Below are 21,569 nucleotides of genomic sequence, written 5' to 3'. Positions count from 1 at the left end.
GAAGCATATGTGGAGTTTCTTTCCTGAGTTTTCCAAGCCCAGGAAACAATCCTGTCTGGAGCCCTGTTACGCCTCCTTAGTAATTCCAGTGACACAACTGAAAGGAGCCTGTGGGAGCACACAGAAAGTCACTGCACCTGCAAGAGACTGTCCTCAGAGTGCTCATTTTGGGAGTCAGATTGTCCACTGGCTCCTGGATTTTCAACTTTATTTATCTTGATTGCAGCTGGGAAAACTCTGGAAGTTCTCCCTGCTGAGTCCTTCCTCTTCACCTGCCCCAGCCATCACCAAAGCCATCATTTTCCCTGCTTCCCTTTCCTCTAAGCCAAACCCTGAGACAAGTCAATTATTTCTCCGTGGAAGCCAATGGCCAGTTTAAGCTAGCTGAGTGTGGATGGTTTGGTGTGACAGCTCAGAACCCCACAGCTGAGTCTATCAGTGTGACACCCCACGTTTACACTCCTTGCATTTCACATGAACTCCGTCCAGCACTGCATGACAGCAGCAGTTCTGCTCCCTTCCACTCCAGCCCCCACTTACACTTCTCTATTCCTTCCAACACTTTAAATCCTTTCCAGCAGCAAAATGCACAACAAATCCACTCCACACAGGAGGAATAGCTTTCATACCCACAGGTTATAAACATTGTGATTGAGACTTTCTGAACTATGTGCCTTCAAAATGTGTACTGTCATTTTCAAGAAATGGTGAGTAAAGATTTAGGTGACTACCTCCAGTCATTTTAACATAAACTCTTGACCAGTGTGAAGGTAAACACCTCAAATGGGAATATACAAGTAGATCTACACAGGCAAGTCCTAAGATTTTTCAACAAAAATGTAATAAAATTTAAAGCTTATCTTTTTAACTATGTAATGAAAATATAGTCTTGGTCTTCATATCCTTTGACTTTCCAAACTAGTAAATATTTCTTCATAAAATAGATGTTTTCTTGATTTACCATGTTGTCCTGATTTAACATTTAAGAGCATTACATCTAAAATTTGGTTCAAATGTTGAATTTCCACAGACCCACATCACCAATTAAGCATGGCAGAAAGGTTTTGTTGTGCTTTAAAAGGCATTTGCTAATCAGATTAAATGAAAAACACTTATCATATTTGCATTTTCTTTCTAAGTATCACTATTTGAAATCTTCCAATATTCTTCCTTTTCTAAAGCAAAAGAAAAAAGTGAGACATTTAAAAAAGGATTTCCAAAGGCACCCTAGCCAGAAAGAGAATTCCTTTCTATAACTGGTGGCATAGCACAAAGCATTAATATATATCACTGATGTACCAGTTGATCTAAACTTGGCTCGTTATATGCATGGTTTATCAGATCACAATGTATTTTAAACCCTGTGAAAGATCTTTTGACTCCTTCTGTTGAGTAAATAATGTTTTGACTGGTATGAAATTAGATGGTTCTGGAGACTGTCAACTGAGTAAGCAGAACCACTGGCCTGGGAAAGTATTAATTGATATTTCTGATTGCAAGGTGACTTATTTAAGGTCCTAAAAGAAAAGGCATAGCCTCCCTTTTTTTTCTCCCTTATCCTCACTCTTTCTCTGTCTTATGTATTTGTGAAAAAGTCACAAATAGCTTTGGCACAGCTGACCATCTGTTTGGATAGCCAGAATGGCCAGTGCCTCACACTGTTGTTGCTCTGAGGGAATTTTTTGGGTCGTGGTCATGTAAGTGAGCTTACATTACCTGAATGCCATTTGTTCTTCAGCTAAACAATGATTCTGATACTGATGGTGTTTCATGAGCTGGTACTAAGAATTTCCTTTAATCCTCCTCTCTGTGGCTTCTGAAAGTTTGCTTGTGTTTTGACATGAAAGACCTTTTTTTAAAATTAAATCTATCAAATCTATCAGTAGAGTTGTATCCCTAAAACCCCCTGGTGTTCTGAAGCTTCATCAGTATCTAGATAACATTTTGCAGCGCATCGTCATACACATTTTTACAGCTGACGCTATAACGCGAGTCAGTTTAGTGTTACAATGCGACATTTAAAGCGAGAAGGTGACTCAGTGGCCCGAGGGAAGGCGTTCCAGACAGATGAGGCAGCGCAAGGGACACAGCGCCAGTCACCGGGAGGGGCCGGCAAGCTGATCCCGAGTGGGCACGGAAAGGTGACACACTGCAGCGCTGGGAAAACTGGAACTCCAGCCACCTCCTGGACTCATCTGGGGATGACACCTAGCTATGTTTTCATATCAAAATGACCCTGTTTTAATTCGAAGGAGGAAAACGTTCAAAGCCCCAGGAGTCGTTCCAAGAGCTTTTCCCCTTGTCAGCGCAGGGAGAGCCGGCAGTGGCTGTGCGCGGAGCGCTCAGCAGCACTGGGCACAGCCGCATCCCCACAGCCCCGGCCATCCCTGACCTCTGCTTGCTGGCACAAGGACTGCCACGCTTTCCTGCTGCCCCCGTGTGTCGGGAGCAGAGGTTCCCTGCGGGTGCGGATTTAACTCTGTCCCCGTCCCCCAGCGCATCCTGTTGCACCGCTGCCATACACCACACACAGGCTTTCCTCTCCATGGAGTTTGCTCCTGTCACAGTTTAGCAAACTGGTGTCACACCATGCTCTCCTGCCACCTAAGCACGCATTTCTATGCAATCTCCCTAAGCAAGCTCTTATCTCCAGCCAGCTCTTCCGGTGAACAATCATGTTGCTGCTCTCCAGTCTATCTGAGCTCTACCTAGCTGAGGTGATCCCATGTCTGCAGGTTCAGAGAAGAGATGGCTGTCGTGCCACTACTGATAAACACTGAAACTCTCATCTGAATGTGCCTGGAAAGCAAGAGGTCTCAAGAAATTATTTTTAAAATGTAGACTATCCATGAATGCTCTCTCCTTATTTTCATCTACCAACAATTTAAGACATTCTAATAAGGGATGTATCTTGTGAAGTACAATTTTGACAACTGAGGTATTGAAGGTTTTGTCCTATTAAACATCTGATAGAGCTGGTATTTTGTACAGTTTTGCTTGTCTAGAACAGGTTCAAAACACCAGCCATTTTCATTCTGGGTTTGGGTTCCCTAAAATCCTAAGGGTCCTGATCCACACTGCCACACGCTGAGCAGCCTCAGCCTCCGGCCACCTGCCCAGCCCTCTGGGGTTCATGTGCTGCCACCTCAGGCCTCTAACAGAGACCAAACAACACTGCAAAGACACTACCCCAAGCAGAGGAAAGATACTGAAGATACCTATATTTTATATATAGGGTTCTTAGTTCAGACAGAAGCCAAGATTCTTTGAGCTTATTTTCCTCATTACTATGTGACTCACATTAATCAGGTTTCCACAAATAATTGCCACACTTTGTTTTGTTCTCTTATGTTAAAACCACTTGCAAATAGACTCTCAGTAAAATCTCCCTGTTCTTTCAGGGTTTGGGAATTTCTTTGCAAGTAGTCTGAGTTAAATTCTGCTCTCTTTTCTAGAAGTATGAAGCCATTTAAGTGATAAGAATATGGAGTGAAATGTAAATCTCTGTTTGACAAATGTGTAATTGGAAATAGAGACTGTGGTTACAAAATATGCCTCCCTGGACTGACTCTTAATCCACTTTTAAAAATACAATTCACAACATGTTGTTGTGTTAATCTCAACCCCAAGCCAAAAGCATTCATGCTCCTGTCTCTGCACAACAGTAAGTGGTTAACAAAGGCAGACACTGCAGATGTCATATCTACTTAATATCAATTTAATACCAACCACAGAAACAGCTACTAGGAGAATAAAATTAAACTTTTCTACAAGTAACACAAGAAGTCCAAATAATAAATGTAAATATATAATATGGCTTCCAGTGTAGCAATATTGCTGTATTTCCTTTTCCTTTAGATTTAGTTAAGCAGATACTGCCACTCTTTGTACCAGCCACTCTGACATATATCTTCAGTTGGTATTAATTATGGCTATGAATTTATTATTATTACATGTTTTGGAGGCGTATGTTCTAAAGAAGGGGAAAACAAATTGTAATTGATGGACCTGTGTTTGGCTTAGTGCCCTCTCTTACACTGAATCCCAGGAAAATCCCAAGTCCATTGGTGTATCAGCTCAGCGAGGTGTTCACACCTGCACCAGCATCAGGCTGAGGCAGGGCCAGGCAGAGCTGGCTCAGCTGGGGACCTGAAACAACACAGCAAAATGAGCCTTGTCTGCCACACCAGGGTCCTATCAAAAACAAGAGCAGGAAAGACACGAAAGACAAGAAATAGAGTGATGAAATAAAAGAAGATAGGGAAGGAGAGGGGTCACAGTAAGAAGGCAAATCTCACATATCACCAAGGGTCCCAAATTAGGTGAAGACACTAGCACTGGTATTATCAGATCCCTTCTGTGGTCTCTTTGGTCTAATCATGCCTTGTAATGGGGACAGTGAAATCCTATAGTGTCAAAATGGATCCCACAGTCTCTGGTGATGCTGGGAGCAGTAGCCCTGACTGTAAATCTCACACTTTTCTATGAAGCTGGTTGTTTGGCATTAGTGTCAAATCAAGCTTCCTCCTTGTTTCACTTGCCCAAAGAAAGTCATTAATGGAAGAGCACATACCCAGTAATCAAACCCAGCTTCTGGGTTATTAATCATTGTTTTCTGATCTTGTGTTTCTGTCAATTACCAGACATAGTCTCCAAGACATTGAATTGTATAGATAGGAGTCCTCATTAGTTTTATCTCAATTGCTAAATGATTTTTAAAACCAATCTAAGAGGTTGCATCCAACTTTTGCTTTTTGGGCAATTGCCAGCCTCTGTGTGCTGGTATTTGCTGTGTGCTCTATGAATATTGAGCCTGAGGGTGCTGACCATGGGAGGAAGGCTGGTGTGAGCCAAACTCTCCACCCAGATATGGTGGCCACTGCCAGGAGATCCTACTCAGTCACATGAGCCTTTCCAGGGAGAGCTCATGCATGTTCTACTTGAACCATAAGGGGAAACTATCCACTTTAAAATCTGAATGCTAGCAGCTTGTAAAATGTTGGTTAGACATCCCAACATTAAAAAAGGTAATTTCCCTTAGAAAAGAAAGAATGTAGGAGAAGCTAAGGAAATTTTAACTTATGCCTGTGAACACTTTTTACTAACTCTTTAGTATCACAGGGGTTTTTGAAAGGCTGATATTTATAAGATAATATTGTATAATGGCTAATAATATTGTAAAATGGCTAATAATAATGTAAAAGCTAAGGAAATTTTAACTTATGCCTGTGAACACTTTTTACTAACTCTTTAGTATCACAGGGGTTTTTGAAAGGCTGATATTTATAAGATAATATTGTATAATGGCTAATAATGGACAAGAAAAAATATCATAATTTAAAATAAGGACATGGTGTTCTGCATGTTTTTAGACAGGGAATCTGCCTTAAAGAACCTGATGCTCTTACAATTGAGTAGAAGCTTTTTACAAAAAAAGGGACTTTACAAATCAGCTTTTACAATTGCCACCCATAACATCAATTACTTCATGTTCTGGAGATTATCTATCTTTATAACATTTTTCAGGTGCACTTTGTCTACTGCAAGAAAGCAAACTCCTGGTATATTTTAACCTATTGAATAATTTTGAAAAGCAAATAGATGGAACATTGGGGTACAAGAGATTGTGGTTCTGTGTGGATGACTGGAAGATGCTTTCATTACTGTAGTTATAACTTTCTGAAAAAGTCTGACTCCTCTCCTAGTGATGACAGTGACAGAACAAATTCTGATTTCATTGGAAACAGCATCAGGCCCCATAAATCACAAGTACATTTCATCTAAATAATGAATGAGACTGAAAAATTCTCTGGTAACACTTGGGCAATCCTCAGATGAGACGAGGATTGAAGCTGCCCTGTGCAATGATAAAGTCTGGTTTGGGCTGGGTGCAAAAGAAATAGGCACTCAAGGAATGTTTTAACATCATTATTTGTACTTACTATAGAAAAGAGGTACCATTTCTATCATCCTTCTAATATGTCTCAACTTCTAAAATTAGAATCCAAATTAGGATTACACAATACCTGGCAGACTCATGGTAAGAGATGTGCTGCACAGTGATATGAATAGAAAATACCCAACTCATCTTACACAAGGTTTGTAAATCACTTGAAATAGCTTTTCCAGGAACATCCAGAAATTTGCTGTTAACACTTTTCTTACCGAAGGAACAATGGCCTTCTGATAATTCATTAAAGTCTATAAAAGAGAAACAGGGCTTGCCACTGCTCTTCAAATTACCCGGCCTCTAACTGTAGTTATTAAAGCAGCACCAGTCACTGATGCTTCAAGAAAAGACATCGCTGCTCTTGCCCAAAGCTGCCCAGGTAGGGAGCAATTCACTGCCCCTGGAACAGCCTAGTCTAGCAAAAGGCAAGGTGGGCACTTCACAGGTGAACATTCATACTTGACCCACAGCCTAAGCCTCTCTCCACCCCCTTAGAACAAACTTGGCTAATGCACTTTTACATACTACCCATTGGAAAGAAATCAGATCAGCCTTGACAAGAGCAGGATCAGTGCTTCGTGGGGTGCAAACAAGGAGTTTGCAGTAAACATTTGCTGCACAGGGCTCTGGAGAGATCTGCAAAATCACTGGAACTTGACTGCAAAGGGCCTTAAGGAAGCTTTCAAAGAAATGGCATGTCTCATTTAATGGTTCATCACTCGCCATTAACAGAATAGTATTAATTTCATCCTAATATCTAGAAAATCAAGAATTTTCCATTTATGATAAATCCATAGGTTGACAATTACAGTCAGATAATCCTACTGAGGAATAACAGCCAACCAGCCATGTACAGAGTTCCATTTTAAACTCACTTCTTGTGAGTCTTGTTTGAGCTTGTGAAGGTGGTTTGGGCTTTGACAGCCAAGATCTGGAGAGAAATAGTGCTCATGGTATTTATTCCAGGACACTATGCCTCATTCTTCTGCCAGCCAGCAAAGACAAAAGGACATAAAGCTGGAGGTCATCATACTTTGAAGTGCTTTTTTTAGTGCTCAGTAGGCAAAAACCTGATTTATTTTTTTTTCTATAACAGCAGACAGAGGAGCCACAGAATTTTCATGGGCTTTAGACTGTTACTTACGAACTAGTGAATCTGAAATTCTCTGGTGTTGCTCTATCAAAATGCCAGCTCTGCAAGACCTGGCACATTTGCTGTGTAGGCTCCAACTTTTTGCGGTTCCTGGAATTTTTGGCCTTGTACCATCTGCTATTACAATGGTCTGTCTGCCACAGAAAAGGCTCATAACTGTTTGTGGTTTCTCAATGATGTACTTTCTACATAACCCTGAGCTTATTTATTGCTCAGATTATTCAATGATTTTGCAATTCTAGCATCTTAAACTCTGTCTTAAAGTGGAAGTTTTTTGCTTTTTTTCATCAGCTTGGATAATTTTGCTTATCATGCAAAAACAGCAGTTCACAAACAGCACACCAACAGCAAGACTCCATGGTAAATAATTGCATCTCAGCAGAACTCCCCATAGATTTACAATTATTACCAGACTCATCAGACTTCATTTTCAGGCTGCAGACTCTGTAGCCTAAACATCTACAGACACTGTCCAGACCACAGCAGCACGGGGTACTACGGTATCAACAGGCAGTCCCTGCAGCACTGTGTGGCTCACACCTACTGTTACAGATACTATAAAGAATATCTTAGATCTCTACTTCAGATATAAAGTTACATCATACACCACCCAACCCATAAAATGCCTCACCTGTGCCCAAAAGAAGGGCTGGTTTCACTACACAACCTTTCCATAACTTCACCATAAACTCATGCTCATAAGGTATTCTGACAATGGTATCTCTGCTGGTTTTTGCTGGGGTAGAGTTAATGTTTTCTCCACAGTAGCTGTGCTTTGGATTTGTGCTGGAAGCAGTGCTGGTGGCACAAGAATGTTTTGGGCATGGCTGAGCAGAGCTCACACAGAGCCAAGGCCTCCTCTGGCCCTCACCCGACCCCACCAGTGAGGGGCTGGGAGGGGACAGAGCCAGGACAGCTGAGCCCAAGGGATCCAAGGGAGATCCCAGCCCATGTGGGGCCATGCTCAGCACACAGAGCTGGGGGAAGAGAAGGAAGGAGGACATTCAGGGTGATAGAGTTTGTCCTCCCCAGTCACTGCCACACGTGATGGGGCCCTGCTCTCCTGGGGATGGATGGACACCTGCCCAGCCATGGGAAGTGGGGAATTAAATAGGAATAGGCAGATCCATCGGGCCAATGAATGGGTCCGAGGTTGGTCTCAGTGGAAAAATTTAGGGGTTTTTGACCATGGAAAGATCTACTCAACAGCTGGTCTACTCTGACACCTGACTGGGTGCACCAATCAGAGTGGGAAAGGTGCTCTAGCACAGGAGCTAGCAGGGCCATTGACAGAGCTTTAAACCAGCTTGGAAGAGGTAAAGGGACACAACCAGGCTCGCCAACGGCAAGGGACAGGATGCTGTGCCAAAACTGGAGGAAATGAGCACTTACAGATCCCTCAATCTGCTTCACAAGGTGTTGGCTACAAAGTACCACACCTGAAATATTTCTACACTAATTCACACAGTATCAGGAGCAAACAAGAGCAGCTCCAGGCTTTGGCCTAGTCCCAGAGTTTGACATCACTGTATGAGTGAAACCTGGTGTGATGAGTCTTGTGCCTGGAATTCCCTGTTGGATGGTTACAGGCTCTTCAGGTGGGAGAGGCAGGGCAGAAGAGGCAGAGGGGTGGCACTGTACAGAATAGAAGGGTTAAATGCATGGAGCTCACAGCTGGCAAGGGCACAGTTGAGAGGCTCTGGATAAAATCGAGAGGCAAACAAGTAACACAGATGTCATCCTGGGAGTCTCCTATAGACCTCCTATGCAGGACAATGGCACTGACAAACTTCTCTTTGAGCATCCAAGGGACACTTCCAAATCAACTGCCTGTGTTCTTATGGGGGACTTCTACTTGCCAGAAATTAACTGCTACAAGCTGGGCCAGAAAATTCCTAAAAAATCCCAGATGACAACTTTATGGAACAGGTCCTAAGGGAGTTGACTTGGAAAGATCCCCTCATTGACCTGCTGCTTGTCAACAGAGAGGACCTTGTGAGCGAAGTGGGGACTGGGGCTGTCTTGGCCATGAAGTGATTGAGTTTAAAATCTCTGTTGACAGGAGGAAAAGTGCCAGCAGAACTTCAACCCTAGGCATGAGGAGAGCAGACTTCAGGCTGTTCAGGGAGTTAGTAAGCAAGGTCCCCTGAGAATATATTTTTGCAGGTGCTGGGGTCCATCACTGCTGGTCGCTTTTTAAACATCACCTCCAAAGTGCACAGGAGCAGCAGCTCCCAAATGTTGGAAGCTAGGCTGGTGAGGCAGAAGGCCAGCTTGGCTGAATAGGAATCATCTCTCGGAAATAAGGCAAAAAAGGAAAGTGTATGCCCAGTGGAAGCAAGGCCAGGAGACAAGAGAAGAATACAGATATGTTGCTTGCAACTGCAGGGATAAAATTCATGAGATGAAAGCTCAACTTGAGTTGGAGCTGAACTCTAGGGGACAATAAAAAGGAGTTTGTCAAATACAATAATGGCAGGAGGCCGTGTAGAAATAACACGAGCCTGTTCCAGGATGAGGCTGGTCACCTCACAGACAGGGACACGGACAAGGCAGAGCTGTGTAACGCATTTGTTGCCAATGTCTTCAACATGGACCAAGGGGGTCTCAGTGCCTTGAGCTGGAGGACCATGACTGAGAGAATGATCAATTCCCAGCTGACCCTGAAACTGTGCAGGATCGGCGGCTCCAGTTGGATCCCTACAAGTCCATGGGGCCTGATGGGCCCCATCCAAGAATCCACAAAGAACTGATGATGTCATCTCAAAGCCTCTCTCTATGACTTATGAGATGTGCTGGGAATCCCAGGTGACTGGAAGTTGGCAAATGTTGTCCCAGTTTTCAAGAAGGGCAAGAAAGAGGACCCTGGAAATTAAGTCTGTCAGTGTCACTTCAGTGCCTGGCAGTGTTATGGAGAAGATTATTCTGGGAGGCATTGAAAAACACCTGAAAAAATGCAGTCATGGGTCACAGCCAGCACAGCTTCATGAGAGAGAAGCCCTGCTCATCAAATCTGATTTCCTTTTAGGACAAGGTAGCCCACCAGGCTGATCAAGGGAAACCTGTTGATGTAATCTTTCTGGATTTCAGTAAATCTGAAATTTTGATACTGCCTCTCCCAGGATCCTTCTGGACAAGATGTCCATCCCACAAATACATTATGGGATGGGTGAACAACCAGCTCATGGGTCTGGTGCAAAGGGTGACAGTGAACGGGGCAGACATCAGACTGGTGGCCTGTCACTAGCGGGTTCCACAGGGCTCCATCCTTGGCCCTGTGTTCTTCAACATCTTCATCAACGACTTGGACACAGGACTGGAAGGGATACTGAGCAAGTTTACAGATGATACAAAGCTGGGAGAGGCTGCTGACTCTGTTGAAGGCAGGGAGACCTTACAAAGAGACCTTGACAGATTAGAAGACTGTGCAATCATCAACCATATGAAGCTCAACAGGGGAAAGTGCTGGATTCTGCACCTGGGACAGGGCAACCATCTTTCCTCTGTGGTGACCAGTGACAGGACTTGGGCAAAGAGCCTGAAGCTGTGCCAGGGGAGGTTTAGGCTGGATTCTAGAAAAAGGTTCTTGACCTAGAGGGTGGCTAAGCACTGGAACAGGATCCCCAGGGATCAGAGCCCCAAGCCTGACAGACCTCAAGGAGGGTTGGAACAATGCTATCAGACACATGACTCTTGGGGACTGTCCTGAGAGGGATCAGGAGTTGGACTTGATCTTTATGGGTCCCTTCCAAATTAAGCTTACTCTGTGATTCTTTTATTTGCTTGTGTGCACAACTTTTGTTTCATTTATTAAACTGCCTTTATCTGAGTGCATAAGTTCCCTCATTTTAACTCTTCCAATTCTCTCCCCCCTCTTGCCAGGGGCTGGGAGTGAGCAGCTGTGTGGGCCTTTGTTACCAGCTGGGGTTAAACCATGACAATGTTTTACAAAAAGAGAGGGAAACAACAAAAATGTATCTGCAATGCATCAGGAATTTTTACATGAAAGAATTGCCTTTCCCTCTGACTTTCCATACCATTACAACTCCCAAAATAACGTTCTGAAGAACTACATTCCACAGATGAACTCCTTTTGTAGCACAGATGCTCACTTGATAATGTTTTGAGAGGTCTGGGAGAAGGTCAAGAAACCAGATCTTACCTCATTAGCTATGAAAAGGCTTACATATCAAATTCCCATCATAAATGCATAATATTTTAGTAATCTTTTAAAATCAGAATTGTGAAAAGCATTTTTTAAAAAATATCAACAATTGAGCAGCATGATGAACTGTTTAAAATTACAGGCCACTTTTTGTTGCTCGTGTGTAGGAAGAGTAGAAATGAAAAACTCATCTCTGTGTTACACAGATGTGGTAGGTTTTGGCCAAGTTAAGATTTTAGTCAAGGTTTTAAGCAATGAAATTCTATATAGTAACAGGGTTTCTCTGTGTACTGGTTCAAGTGTGTTGAAGTCATTCCACCTATGTTTCTTTCCCAGTTTTATTTAGAGCTTAGTTTCGATTGCCTCTTGTAATTGCTTTTCCTCCAACAGCTCATTTCTGTGCATTCAATAACAGATGTAGAAGTTCTAGCCTTTTGAGGATCTGTAATTATGGGTCATTCTGAAGGATTTCTGCACTGTTTCACTGTGTTTATTAAACTGAACACTCCACAGAAGTCAGGAATATTTTACTGTTTAAATAACACATTTGCTAAGTTTGCCTTTGGAGTTGCAAAACTTTTATGTTGTTACCAGCTGATGTTCCCTGTGACCGAAACCTTCGAGTTCTGATGGAAACTTAACGAAAGAGCAATAACTAGTAATTTGAAAAGGCTGAAGTGTAAAGCAGCTGCCAAGAGTGATACAATGCCACTCCAGAGGCTCTTGGATGAATCAGCAAAACCCACATATGCATCTATAGGGGCCGTTGCGTGAGCAAGGAGAAGGCATTCAGTGCCATAGGTGCTGTGGGAGCAGCGGATTCCCTGTCCAATGAGGTGGAATGCTCCGCGGGCACATGGTTTACGCTGCTCAAAATAACTTGGGACCTGCAAACTGACAAATGCTGCTGCTCCGGTGGTGACAGGTTGTCCAGCTCCTTACAGCCATCCTCACAATAACGAAGGTTAACTTCCCTCACTCCATGGACTCCTAGCTGTTTCTGTTCCTGAGGACCCGAAGAATCCCCTCGCTTCCTTAACTTTAACCTCACACTTCTGGATAACTCTCAGCGCTACTCACTGCCACGCTGGGCAGCAACATCTGGAGGAATTAACAAAGGTAATCCCTCAATTTCAGATTGGTCTACATTTTGATTTTGCAGAGCGTAGCAGAAGGGTTTGATAAGCATGTGTATTTGAATGCTAATTATAGCTGGTAAGGCATACACAGGGAACAAATACATTTCTAAACCGGCTTTTAGATTATGCTGAGGTATGTGCATTGCAGGGAAAGAGAAACTGTGTTCTGCAGCATTATAAAGGACCTGAATAGCATTGGTGGGGTTCTCAAAATCCCTCGGAGCCAGTCTGACTCCTCTAAAGAGTCAACAAGATTCTAATGACCTGAAAAGTTCCTTGCTGGGACTCTTTCCTCTTCCTGCTCATCTTCCCTTCATGAAATAATGGAGGAGTGAAATATATACATTCTGGTATTCAGCCTTAAACCAAGATGCCATCATTTGGAAGTCCTTCTTAAGCAAAATCAAACCTAATTTAATGTGACCCCCATAGTTAAATGCTTTCTATTTATTTAATTATTTATTCTGTCATGTAAAATGACCCCCGTGGCTATATTTAGTGCAGGGAGATCTGCTCTCTGGATTAATGTACACAACAGCTGCAGAAACAGTCCTGCTGGAAGGGCATAGCTCTCACCCTTGAGCTCACTATCTCCTTTGCTCTCTTTCTCTCTCTCAGAAAAGTATTTGACTGTCAGTAGCAAATGTTTGGCCCAATATATTGCAACATTAAGCAGTAATGAGAAGCCCATGTTAAGTTACCAAATAATACATCAACAATTGACAAGAGAACAGAGTAGCTCCTGAGCATATGTTAGCAGAACATTATACAAATCATGCTAAAGACACTGATTACTCCATCAGCAGTTTTGTGTCAAGCATGAGGTTTACATTTGTGAAGATGCTCTAGGGTTTAAGAGTGAAAACAAAATCAGCAAGTGTTAATGGAACAATTTCATAAACTTCAACTCTGCTCTTCTCCCTCTCCTACACCTCCTGAAGGTTCCTAAGGTCAGGATATTTCTTTGTTTTTGTCTGTCTTTAATTTTTATTTTTTTTTTTTTACTTTCAGAAACAGCTAACAAAATTAAACAGCAATAGCATGGTAGTTCCTGTAGCTGAGCAGAATAATATTTACATGTCAAAGAATATTTATAGTCAATTCAGGAGATAGGTCTTGTACATGGCAGAGTACCAAGCACAAAGGGGAACTGTGTGATCTGTCCTGGTTTTGATTCCTGTGTGTTCTTCAGGGATTTTACAGCAGGTCTTGCTGTGGTACTGAAGGAATCTTTTTTTATCCACAGCTGATAATAATTACTAGTCTAGGCATATTTGGACATAAACATAACATTAAGATAATTTGTCAAAAATGGTAAATGGGCAATGCAACCTCAATTGTAATCTAAACCATAGGATGAGGGGGGAAAGAAAAAAAATCAGTTTACTTTTCTGTTTAAAACTTAACTGGATTAGTGCTTGTTTTCATAAACAAGAATAATGTACAGGAATGGGCGAATTATTCCTGTAGAATATAAACCTCATTTAAACATTGCAGTTTGAAAATGTGATTAAAATATGAGGGCTTTTATGTTACAATGCTCTTAGGGATGACTGTTGAAAAAACATAAAAAAGAACAGTGGACAGAAAGAAATATAGTGAGACTGTGAGAAAAGAAAGGCACAACTGAAAAACCTGAGAAGAAAAACACAATCCAGATTTCTTTTGTGCCTAATTTAACACTTAAGTTCCCTTTTCCTGTATTTGTAGGAAAACTGAATCTCATTTTAAAACCAACCAGCCCACGGGTTTGAAATTTCCAGACAAAGAGATGTGCAAATGCCATGAGGTTTGCACAGCCCTGCTTTTTCAGTTTGCCCTTGCTGGCTCTGGCTGCGCACGCTGGCAGGGCTGCAGTCACCACCACCCGTGTGTGAGTCCTGCCACTGCTGCCACTCACACACGGGGAGAACTGCTCAGCACTTGGAGTTATGCAAAGTCTCATTGCAGGGCTGTAATTTGTCAGTCTAGGCTGAGCCTGTGCAGTAGCTCTGAACACTGAGCTAAGCTGTAGTTTCAGTCCCAAGCTGAAATCCTCAGCCACGTGCATGTGTGGATTTCTGCACTGCTCCCACACACTACCAGCAGGAGCCACAGAAATGCTGAGTTTAGAGCATCTGGCCCACAATCCCTGAAAAAGGATTTGCGGTCTAGCAGAGTGGTGTGTGTGTGTGTTTGAACCAGGACAAATGAATATTGTTATCTGCTAGTTATATTTTCATTGAGGACTTCCATATGTACATTCAGCATCAAATTGTGGGTCTCTGCTGCAACTCTTTTGGCCTTTCATATAAACTTTATCTCATATGGGCAATCCTTGAAGGAAAGAGGACTATATACATTACTTGAATCAATAAAAACTTTCCCTCCATTGTGAGAACTTGAAGTTCTCTCAGAACTTGTCCTGATATCTGAGACCTGGCTGCACAGGTCATTGGGAGAGGAGGATGGAGAACCATTCCAGGCAGGCCTCAAAGACAGCCATCACCTGTCTTACTTTCAGAACTTTTAATTTAAAAATCAGCTGAAAATGTATTTCTTTCAATGAGATGTTTTTTCTTCAAGACATTGTTTGCCTTACAGCTCAAGGAGATTCACTGAGGAGGAAAAAGGAACTCGAGACTTGGGATAAAGGGCCTCAGTTCTCATTTTGAGAACACTAAGGGACAATATAAGCTATTAAATAAGGAAGATCTTTTGTGATCAGAGTGAAAAATCAAAGATCTTTTCATTATATGAGTACAAAGGAAATGTTGAAAAGGTTAGAGAGCTCTTAATGTGCTTTTCCCTTGAAGCAGAGATGAGTATTTCCTCCTGCTTAGGGTGTCTAATACTGTAACAGTGAGGTCATGGGCCAGGGCATGACTCCAAGTGCACACAGGGCTCCTGCAGTGTCTGCTGCAGAATAACTTGGAGAGAGGATTTATCCCATCCCATTTCTGAGGGATTTTGTTTCTGTTACGCTCCCGAGTCTGGGGATTCTCCATTTCCCATATTTAATCACATTACTTGAAACTGGGAGTTTAGTTATCTGACTCACTACAGGGAATGGAAATCAAAGCCACTGAAGTGTCTAAAACAGAAAAGTAAAGCACCCTCTTGCACACAGCTTTCTAAACACTATTTTAAAAATGTCTCTTCACACACACCCCCAAACACACAACCTTAGTCCTCTACTCGAGCCCAACCTTTCCTGTGTCTGGAGTCTCAGCCTGTCTTGCAGCAGCCACAGCTTGTCAACAGGCAGTACCAGAAACAGTGACAATACCAACTGCTAAGTGACAATTCCTGCAAGCCCAGAGAATGTGACTGTGATCCTCCAACTCCTGCAAGGCAGAGCACTTGTGTCAGCTCTTACCTTGTTTTTCACAGCTGCGACCATACAGTTGGAACACCCCCATAAATGTTAAGCTCTCTGTGGGTAAATGCAATTTATGTGCAATTAAGTTAACCACAAAGCAGACAGAGCCTCTAATATTTGCTAAATTTTCCTGTTTCCACACTGAGGGGCTGGGCATGCAGAGTTCTGCTGTGTAAAGGCCACAAAGCTGCCTCTCTGCAGAGCAGAAGCAGCAGTTTGTTTGCTTGCTGCTCTGCTGCTGGGGTTTCACACAAAAGCACTCCCAGCAGAAGTAATGGGAGCTTGAAAAGATAAGACAGGAACAACATGTACCAACTGAAATTTCTCCTTTTAACTTTTGAAAGCCAAAGAAGATGTTCCAATGCTTTTTGCATTAAATCTGCTAATTGCATACAACCTGTTTATTCTAACACACAGGAGAGTTTGAAAAATTCTCTTTAGGGCATCAAGCATTAGAAGCTGTTCTCACCAAACAAAATGGAGATATATCAGATATATCTGGGATTCCCTTAAGCTTGCTGAGATTTCACTAATGCTATTTCTGTACGAAAAACTCAGATTCTTTCAGTGGTGACTCAGGAATGAGTCTAAGAAAACTCAAACAAGAAGAAATGAAAGTGTTTAGTGTCACTCTATGCAAGACCCCAGTGGTACATATTTCCTCCCTTCCATGTAAGGATTTTCAGGCCAAGCCACTCCCAAGACAAACTGTGGAAACTTATTCTACCTTTGTGAATATTTAATCCTGAAGATCCCTTGGCTAATAAGAGAACATTGCCATAACCATAGGCTCCTGGAAACTCAAAGCTTGTTCAATTAGTTGCCTAATGGAAACTGAATTATCAGAGTGAAGAAATTAATGGAGTCAGTTTTGCTCATGGCATCCTCTGGTGCCTTTCAAGATAGCAGGAGCCCAAGGTCACTGCAGTTGGTGTCCCAGGAAAGCCAAAGATGCCCTCGTGCTGTGGTTTGGTGCTGGAGCTAATGAGCCAGTCAGGAGTAGAGAACTGCAGGCTGCTGGTGGCAGTCACCCCATTTCCTCCTAAATAAGACCAGTTTAGAGACATTACTTGTCACCAGCAATGCAATTCCTGCCCTTGATACACGTTCATTACCACACTTTTCCAGTCAGCAAAATCATTGGTGCTTTCATGGCCACCACAGATTGCTGGTGACTGTGTTTCTGCTAGATTGTCCTTCTTCCTGCCTGCTCCACACAGTTATCTGCACTTATCTGATGTCTCAGCAGAGACAGCTGCAATTACAATACAGTGAGCACAGTTCTTTGAAAGAAAACCACAACAAAATGGACATCTCTGAAGGCATAAGCAAGGCAGAATTAATAACCATAATGGGATTGCCCAGTTGCCTCACGGCAACACTTGCTGAAACTTACCATTTTCCATTAAATTAAAAATATAAAATGGTTCCAAATATTTTAAAACTTCAGTAGACAAGCACTGCCTCAAAGTGCTACATTTGATTAGAACCCAACAACTTCATTACTAAAAATAGAATAAAAAGTCATCTTCTACACAAGCTGAAAATAGAGAAGAGTTAGATATAAAATTCTGACCCTGGGTGAGCTCTAAAGAAAAGTGATGGCCCTCTAAGTATTAAGAATCTGGCATCAGATTCATTCTCATTAATATCTTGCTTCCCAACTCTAGAAGGAGAACTCTGCTCCCTTCTACCTCTTCTGCTCCAAAGGGCAGAAGGAAGGAAGTTGTTCCAGGTCCTTTGCTGGGGATCTGTTTGTTTTCCTCCCTTTGCTAACAGACACTGGCTTCCTCACTAGGGTTTTTCAAGCTAGAATTATAAAATTATTTTGCCTAAACACACCTTTGAGAGTAGCTCCTTATGTTGCAGTGATTCTCCTTAAGCAAATTAGCAGAAATTATTTCTTTCATGTTTCAATGCTTTTGATTCATCAAAAGATGAATAGAAGACATGCAAGAACCAAGTGTCAAATATAACCAGAATGAAGTCTCAAACAACCACACTGAACACACAGTTGCTTGACTAAGGTTTTCTGCAGAAAAGCTACACTGTGATTAACAACCTCTGTTGAAACAGACATAGCACAATGAAATAGCACTTATGTCTGTGCAACAGAGGCAAATGAAACCCTGAGTACTCTCAGCCAGTATATGGATACTCTTTAGACAAATCCATTACAGGAGTTCTTAACGTTCATTTGACTTCAGGTTTTGATTACACAATACTCCTTCCCTACTTAGAGCATCCAGTGTCCTCTAAAGATCTGCATCATCTTTTTTCAGCCCTGATGACCTTTACAGACACTGAGATGAAGATCTGTCATTCTGAAATGCTGCAGAAAAGTGGCCAAGAAATGCAGCAAGTGAAATTTTGCCACCTTGTAAAATACACACTTCTCCAGCCATGTAAAATACAGCCTTCTACTGTGTCCTGTAAAGCTACAAGGAGCTGGATGTTCTACCTCACACGTGGAGAGGTTCTAGGCTGCAGTTCATTCATGGACGGGTCTGTCCTCCAGGCTGTAAACTCCCTATGTTAGAATGGATTTAAACTCTTGGGAGCTGAAACTGTAGCTTTAGCTGTGACCTTTACAGCACATAGTCTGCGATCAGCACATAAACAAGTGAAGAGAGCCCCTGAAACACGTTCAGCTGCACTAAGGTGGCACAGCTGCCCAAAAAGTTAAAGCTGAGCAAGCAAAAGCAGTTTCCACTGAGCAGGAACTTTAAGCCTCATGGAGAACTCTTTGTACTCTTAAGAGGTTAAATTATAAACTGTGTCCAGTCATGAAACAGCTCATGATATCACCTCATGTGGGCTTCCCAAATCAATGTTCTCTACGTGCCACAGCCTCACTGAAACGCTGCACCAGATAATTTAATGCCAAGTGTTCAATTGGTATCACAGAGCCTGGCTCAGCTGCAGGGACTCCACGGTGTGCTTAAAAGCCTACCATTCATATGGCATTTTATTTCTTGTTCATTGTACAGGTACAAACTTAGCAATATTTTGATTGGGTGCCTCTGTAGTCTTAGTGATTTTCTTTGTTTAATATTATGAAAATAAAGTAAAATCAATAAACACAAAATGCCCAATATTTACATAAGGAAGAGGATTTCAGTATAAAGAAACCTGCCTCAAGCAGAGGGATTAAGGTCTCAAAATGCACATCAGATTGTGACAGCTGTATGTTCATTCATTGAAGAAAAATATAAACAGTTTAAATTGAAACCCTCCTTTTTGTAAATAAGGAATAAGGGCTGGCACTCACATTCCAGGAAGAAATACTACAGCAGTATGAGACATTACCAGTTCATTTGTTCTTAAGCATCCCTTTTCCAGGGACAACTGTCCCACTAGAAAAGCCCAAAGCCTTTCCCAGCAGAAATACCTTTTTAACTTTTCCTTCCCTGATAACTTCAGCTGTTACACAAGGCTGTGAACGGAGATGGCCAATGCTGGGACATGGATGTTCTCTTTTCTTGATGTCACGACAGGAACAGAACCTTCTGCAGGGTGAGAAACCAGACAGCTTGGGGTAGGAATACCTGAAACCACTGCAGCAAGATTTGCCACACCAAAAATGAAGCAGGAGGGAGATAATGAGCGCTACATAGTTGGAGAGACAGATCCAGTGAACAGTCATGCGCTTGTTTCAGTACCTGAGGAATCAGCTCTCTGAATGGGGTACAGAGCAGTCATTTGTCTCCATATTTAGGACAGCAGAAGAAGAGGGTGTTATCAGGGTGTCTGAATCCCTCTGCACTCATCATGGCCCTCGTGTAAACAAAAGGGAGAACCCCACTCAGTTACACTCGTTCAAGTATCAAAAGGGATACTTCAGCTTTGCTGATCAGGCAGGCAGGTTAAGCATGGGCTTCCATGCTCTCATCTCATGTGGTACATTTTTTCAGAATCAGGATGACCTAAGAACATGATTCTGAAAGCCCTGTAGTACAAATTATGTTTGCATCAAATAATGACACAGTTCTCTACTTACTTTCAATAAATAATGACATAGTTCTCTACGTACTTTAAATAGTTATTAGAAATAATGCTGGATTTAATAAGATGTGGGACATTTAGCACTATTATAGCCTCCTATAATGCATGAAAAATTGTCATTATAGAGTATTTTGGTTCTTTTTCCTTCCTCCTCACATCCCTCTTACGATTTGAGGGTTCATTTACTTACTACTTCAATGCTTTTCAAGCTAAATTTACTTCACTTTAAAGTACTGTTATTCTCAACAACTTTCAGTCCCTGAAATATCCAACACTTAATCTAATCTGGTGAGATTGTTTCTTAGCTAAGAAACACAAGTCAGCAATGATGAAGATTTGACATTGAGACAGTTAATAGCTCTGTAGTTGAAGTTTTGCCTTGAACAGGGTAGAAAACACCACACTCTCAGTTACTTTATGTGAGGCTCCTGACAGTAGAAAGTGATGAAAGATGAACTTTACTGGGTAAAGGCAGCAGCGTCTGGCAGGATGTGCAGAAGCAGGCCTTTAACACAAGGCCATCCTTATGCTTCAAGTATTACAAGTACTTCCAAGTATTCAGCACACAGATGCAGTTTGGAAATGTTTTGTTCTGCTTTTCAGAAGCCTGTCATTGTGTTCAATCAAAAAGATTGCTATTGATAAGGCGTGGTCATGTTTGTCCTTTTTGTTGGCAGCATGCAAGACGACAGTTTAGAAACCTCAACTTCAATATCTCAGCTTCTGAGAGAGAGTTATTTAGCAGAAACTAAGCACCAAGGGAAGAGTGAAAGAAGCAGATCAGAGCCAGTTTCTCATCATTTCCACTATGGCAATGCTTCTGGTGATTCAGATGAGGTAGCTGCCCAAGATGACCTCCCAGATCTGTCTGCCTTTTTGAGCCAAGAAGAGCTTGATGAAAGTGTAAACCTGGCAAGACAAGCTATTGATCAGAATCCACTGGAAACTAAACAGGATGAGCTTCAGGCACATTCACAGCGCTTCCCAGATCAGCTGAACAGCACAGGAAAACACAGACAAATGGCCCAGTCTACAGCTCTGAAAACATCAGACAATGGCCTGCACTCCAACTTTTGTCAGGAACATGTCAGAAATACGAAGGGGTCCAAAGGGAGTTCTCAAGATCTAAAGAAACACCACCTCCCTTCTGAATCAGAATCCAAAAAGGAATTCCTAAACAAGGCAGCAGATTTCATTGAGGAGCTCTCATCACTTTTTAAAGCTCACAACTCTGAAAGAATACGACCCCGAACATGCAAAAACTACAAGAGCAAAATTGATTCCAAGAACAAGTCTGCTCAAAAAGGTAGCTCCAACCTGTCTCTCACATCAGAAAACAGAGAAAGGCTTTCCATTCCAACACCTCAAGACCTGGAAAACAAAGCAGAGAAAACTTTTGAACAAACAGATGATCAACAGGCAGCAAACCTGGAATCTATCAGTCAATTAACAAGTGCAGAGCTGAAAACAGAATCAGAATCTGCATCTGTATATTCTGATGAGCCCATTGGACAGCCACCACGCTTTACTCAAAAACTGAAGAGCAGGGAAGTTCCTGAAGGATCCAAAGTGCAATTGGACTGCATTGTGGTAGGAATCCCAGCACCTGAAGTCAGGTAAACATATTCTGCACTTGTCATTTTGTATTTCTGTAATGGTAGGTGTGTGCAAATGGGATATACCTTGTTTGGGAAGAATATTATTTCTACTATGCTTCAGTGTAAACTCACTGCTCTAATTAACAGTTTTGAGGCATTCCCTTGGTGGAGCCATTACAAATGTGGTATTGTGTTCAG

At 42.1% G+C, this 21,569-nt stretch overlaps 1 protein-coding gene across 5 annotated transcripts in view; it reads left to right on the top strand.

Annotated features, from left to right (window-relative positions):
- MYPN (myopalladin) overlaps positions 1 to 21,569 on the top strand; it is a 71,511-nt gene that overhangs the window by 3,437 nt on the left and 46,505 nt on the right. For 3 of the 5 annotated variants that reach the window (XR_005957057.1, XM_041490097.1, XM_041490099.1), the window contains exons 2-3: positions 11,863 to 12,387; positions 20,451 to 21,389. The exons of 1 other annotated variant lie outside the window; for it this stretch is intronic. Coding sequence is in view for 3 of the 4 variants with exons in the window: in XM_041490097.1 (XP_041346031.1) it covers positions 20,452 to 21,389 (938 nt within the window). In the remaining variant the exon portion in view is untranslated. The remainder of the gene's footprint in view (positions 1 to 11,862; positions 12,388 to 20,450; positions 21,390 to 21,569) is intronic. One more of the 5 variants, XM_041490098.1, reaches the window with a different exon arrangement.

This window comes from Pyrgilauda ruficollis, unplaced genomic scaffold, assembly GCF_017590135.1.
Source record: "Pyrgilauda ruficollis isolate IOZ18807 unplaced genomic scaffold, ASM1759013v1 scaffold98, whole genome shotgun sequence".
Taxonomy (NCBI): Eukaryota; Metazoa; Chordata; class Aves; order Passeriformes; family Passeridae; genus Pyrgilauda; species Pyrgilauda ruficollis.
The sequence above is the reverse complement of the archived record's forward strand: the minus strand, read 5'-3'. Positions and strand labels throughout refer to the sequence as shown.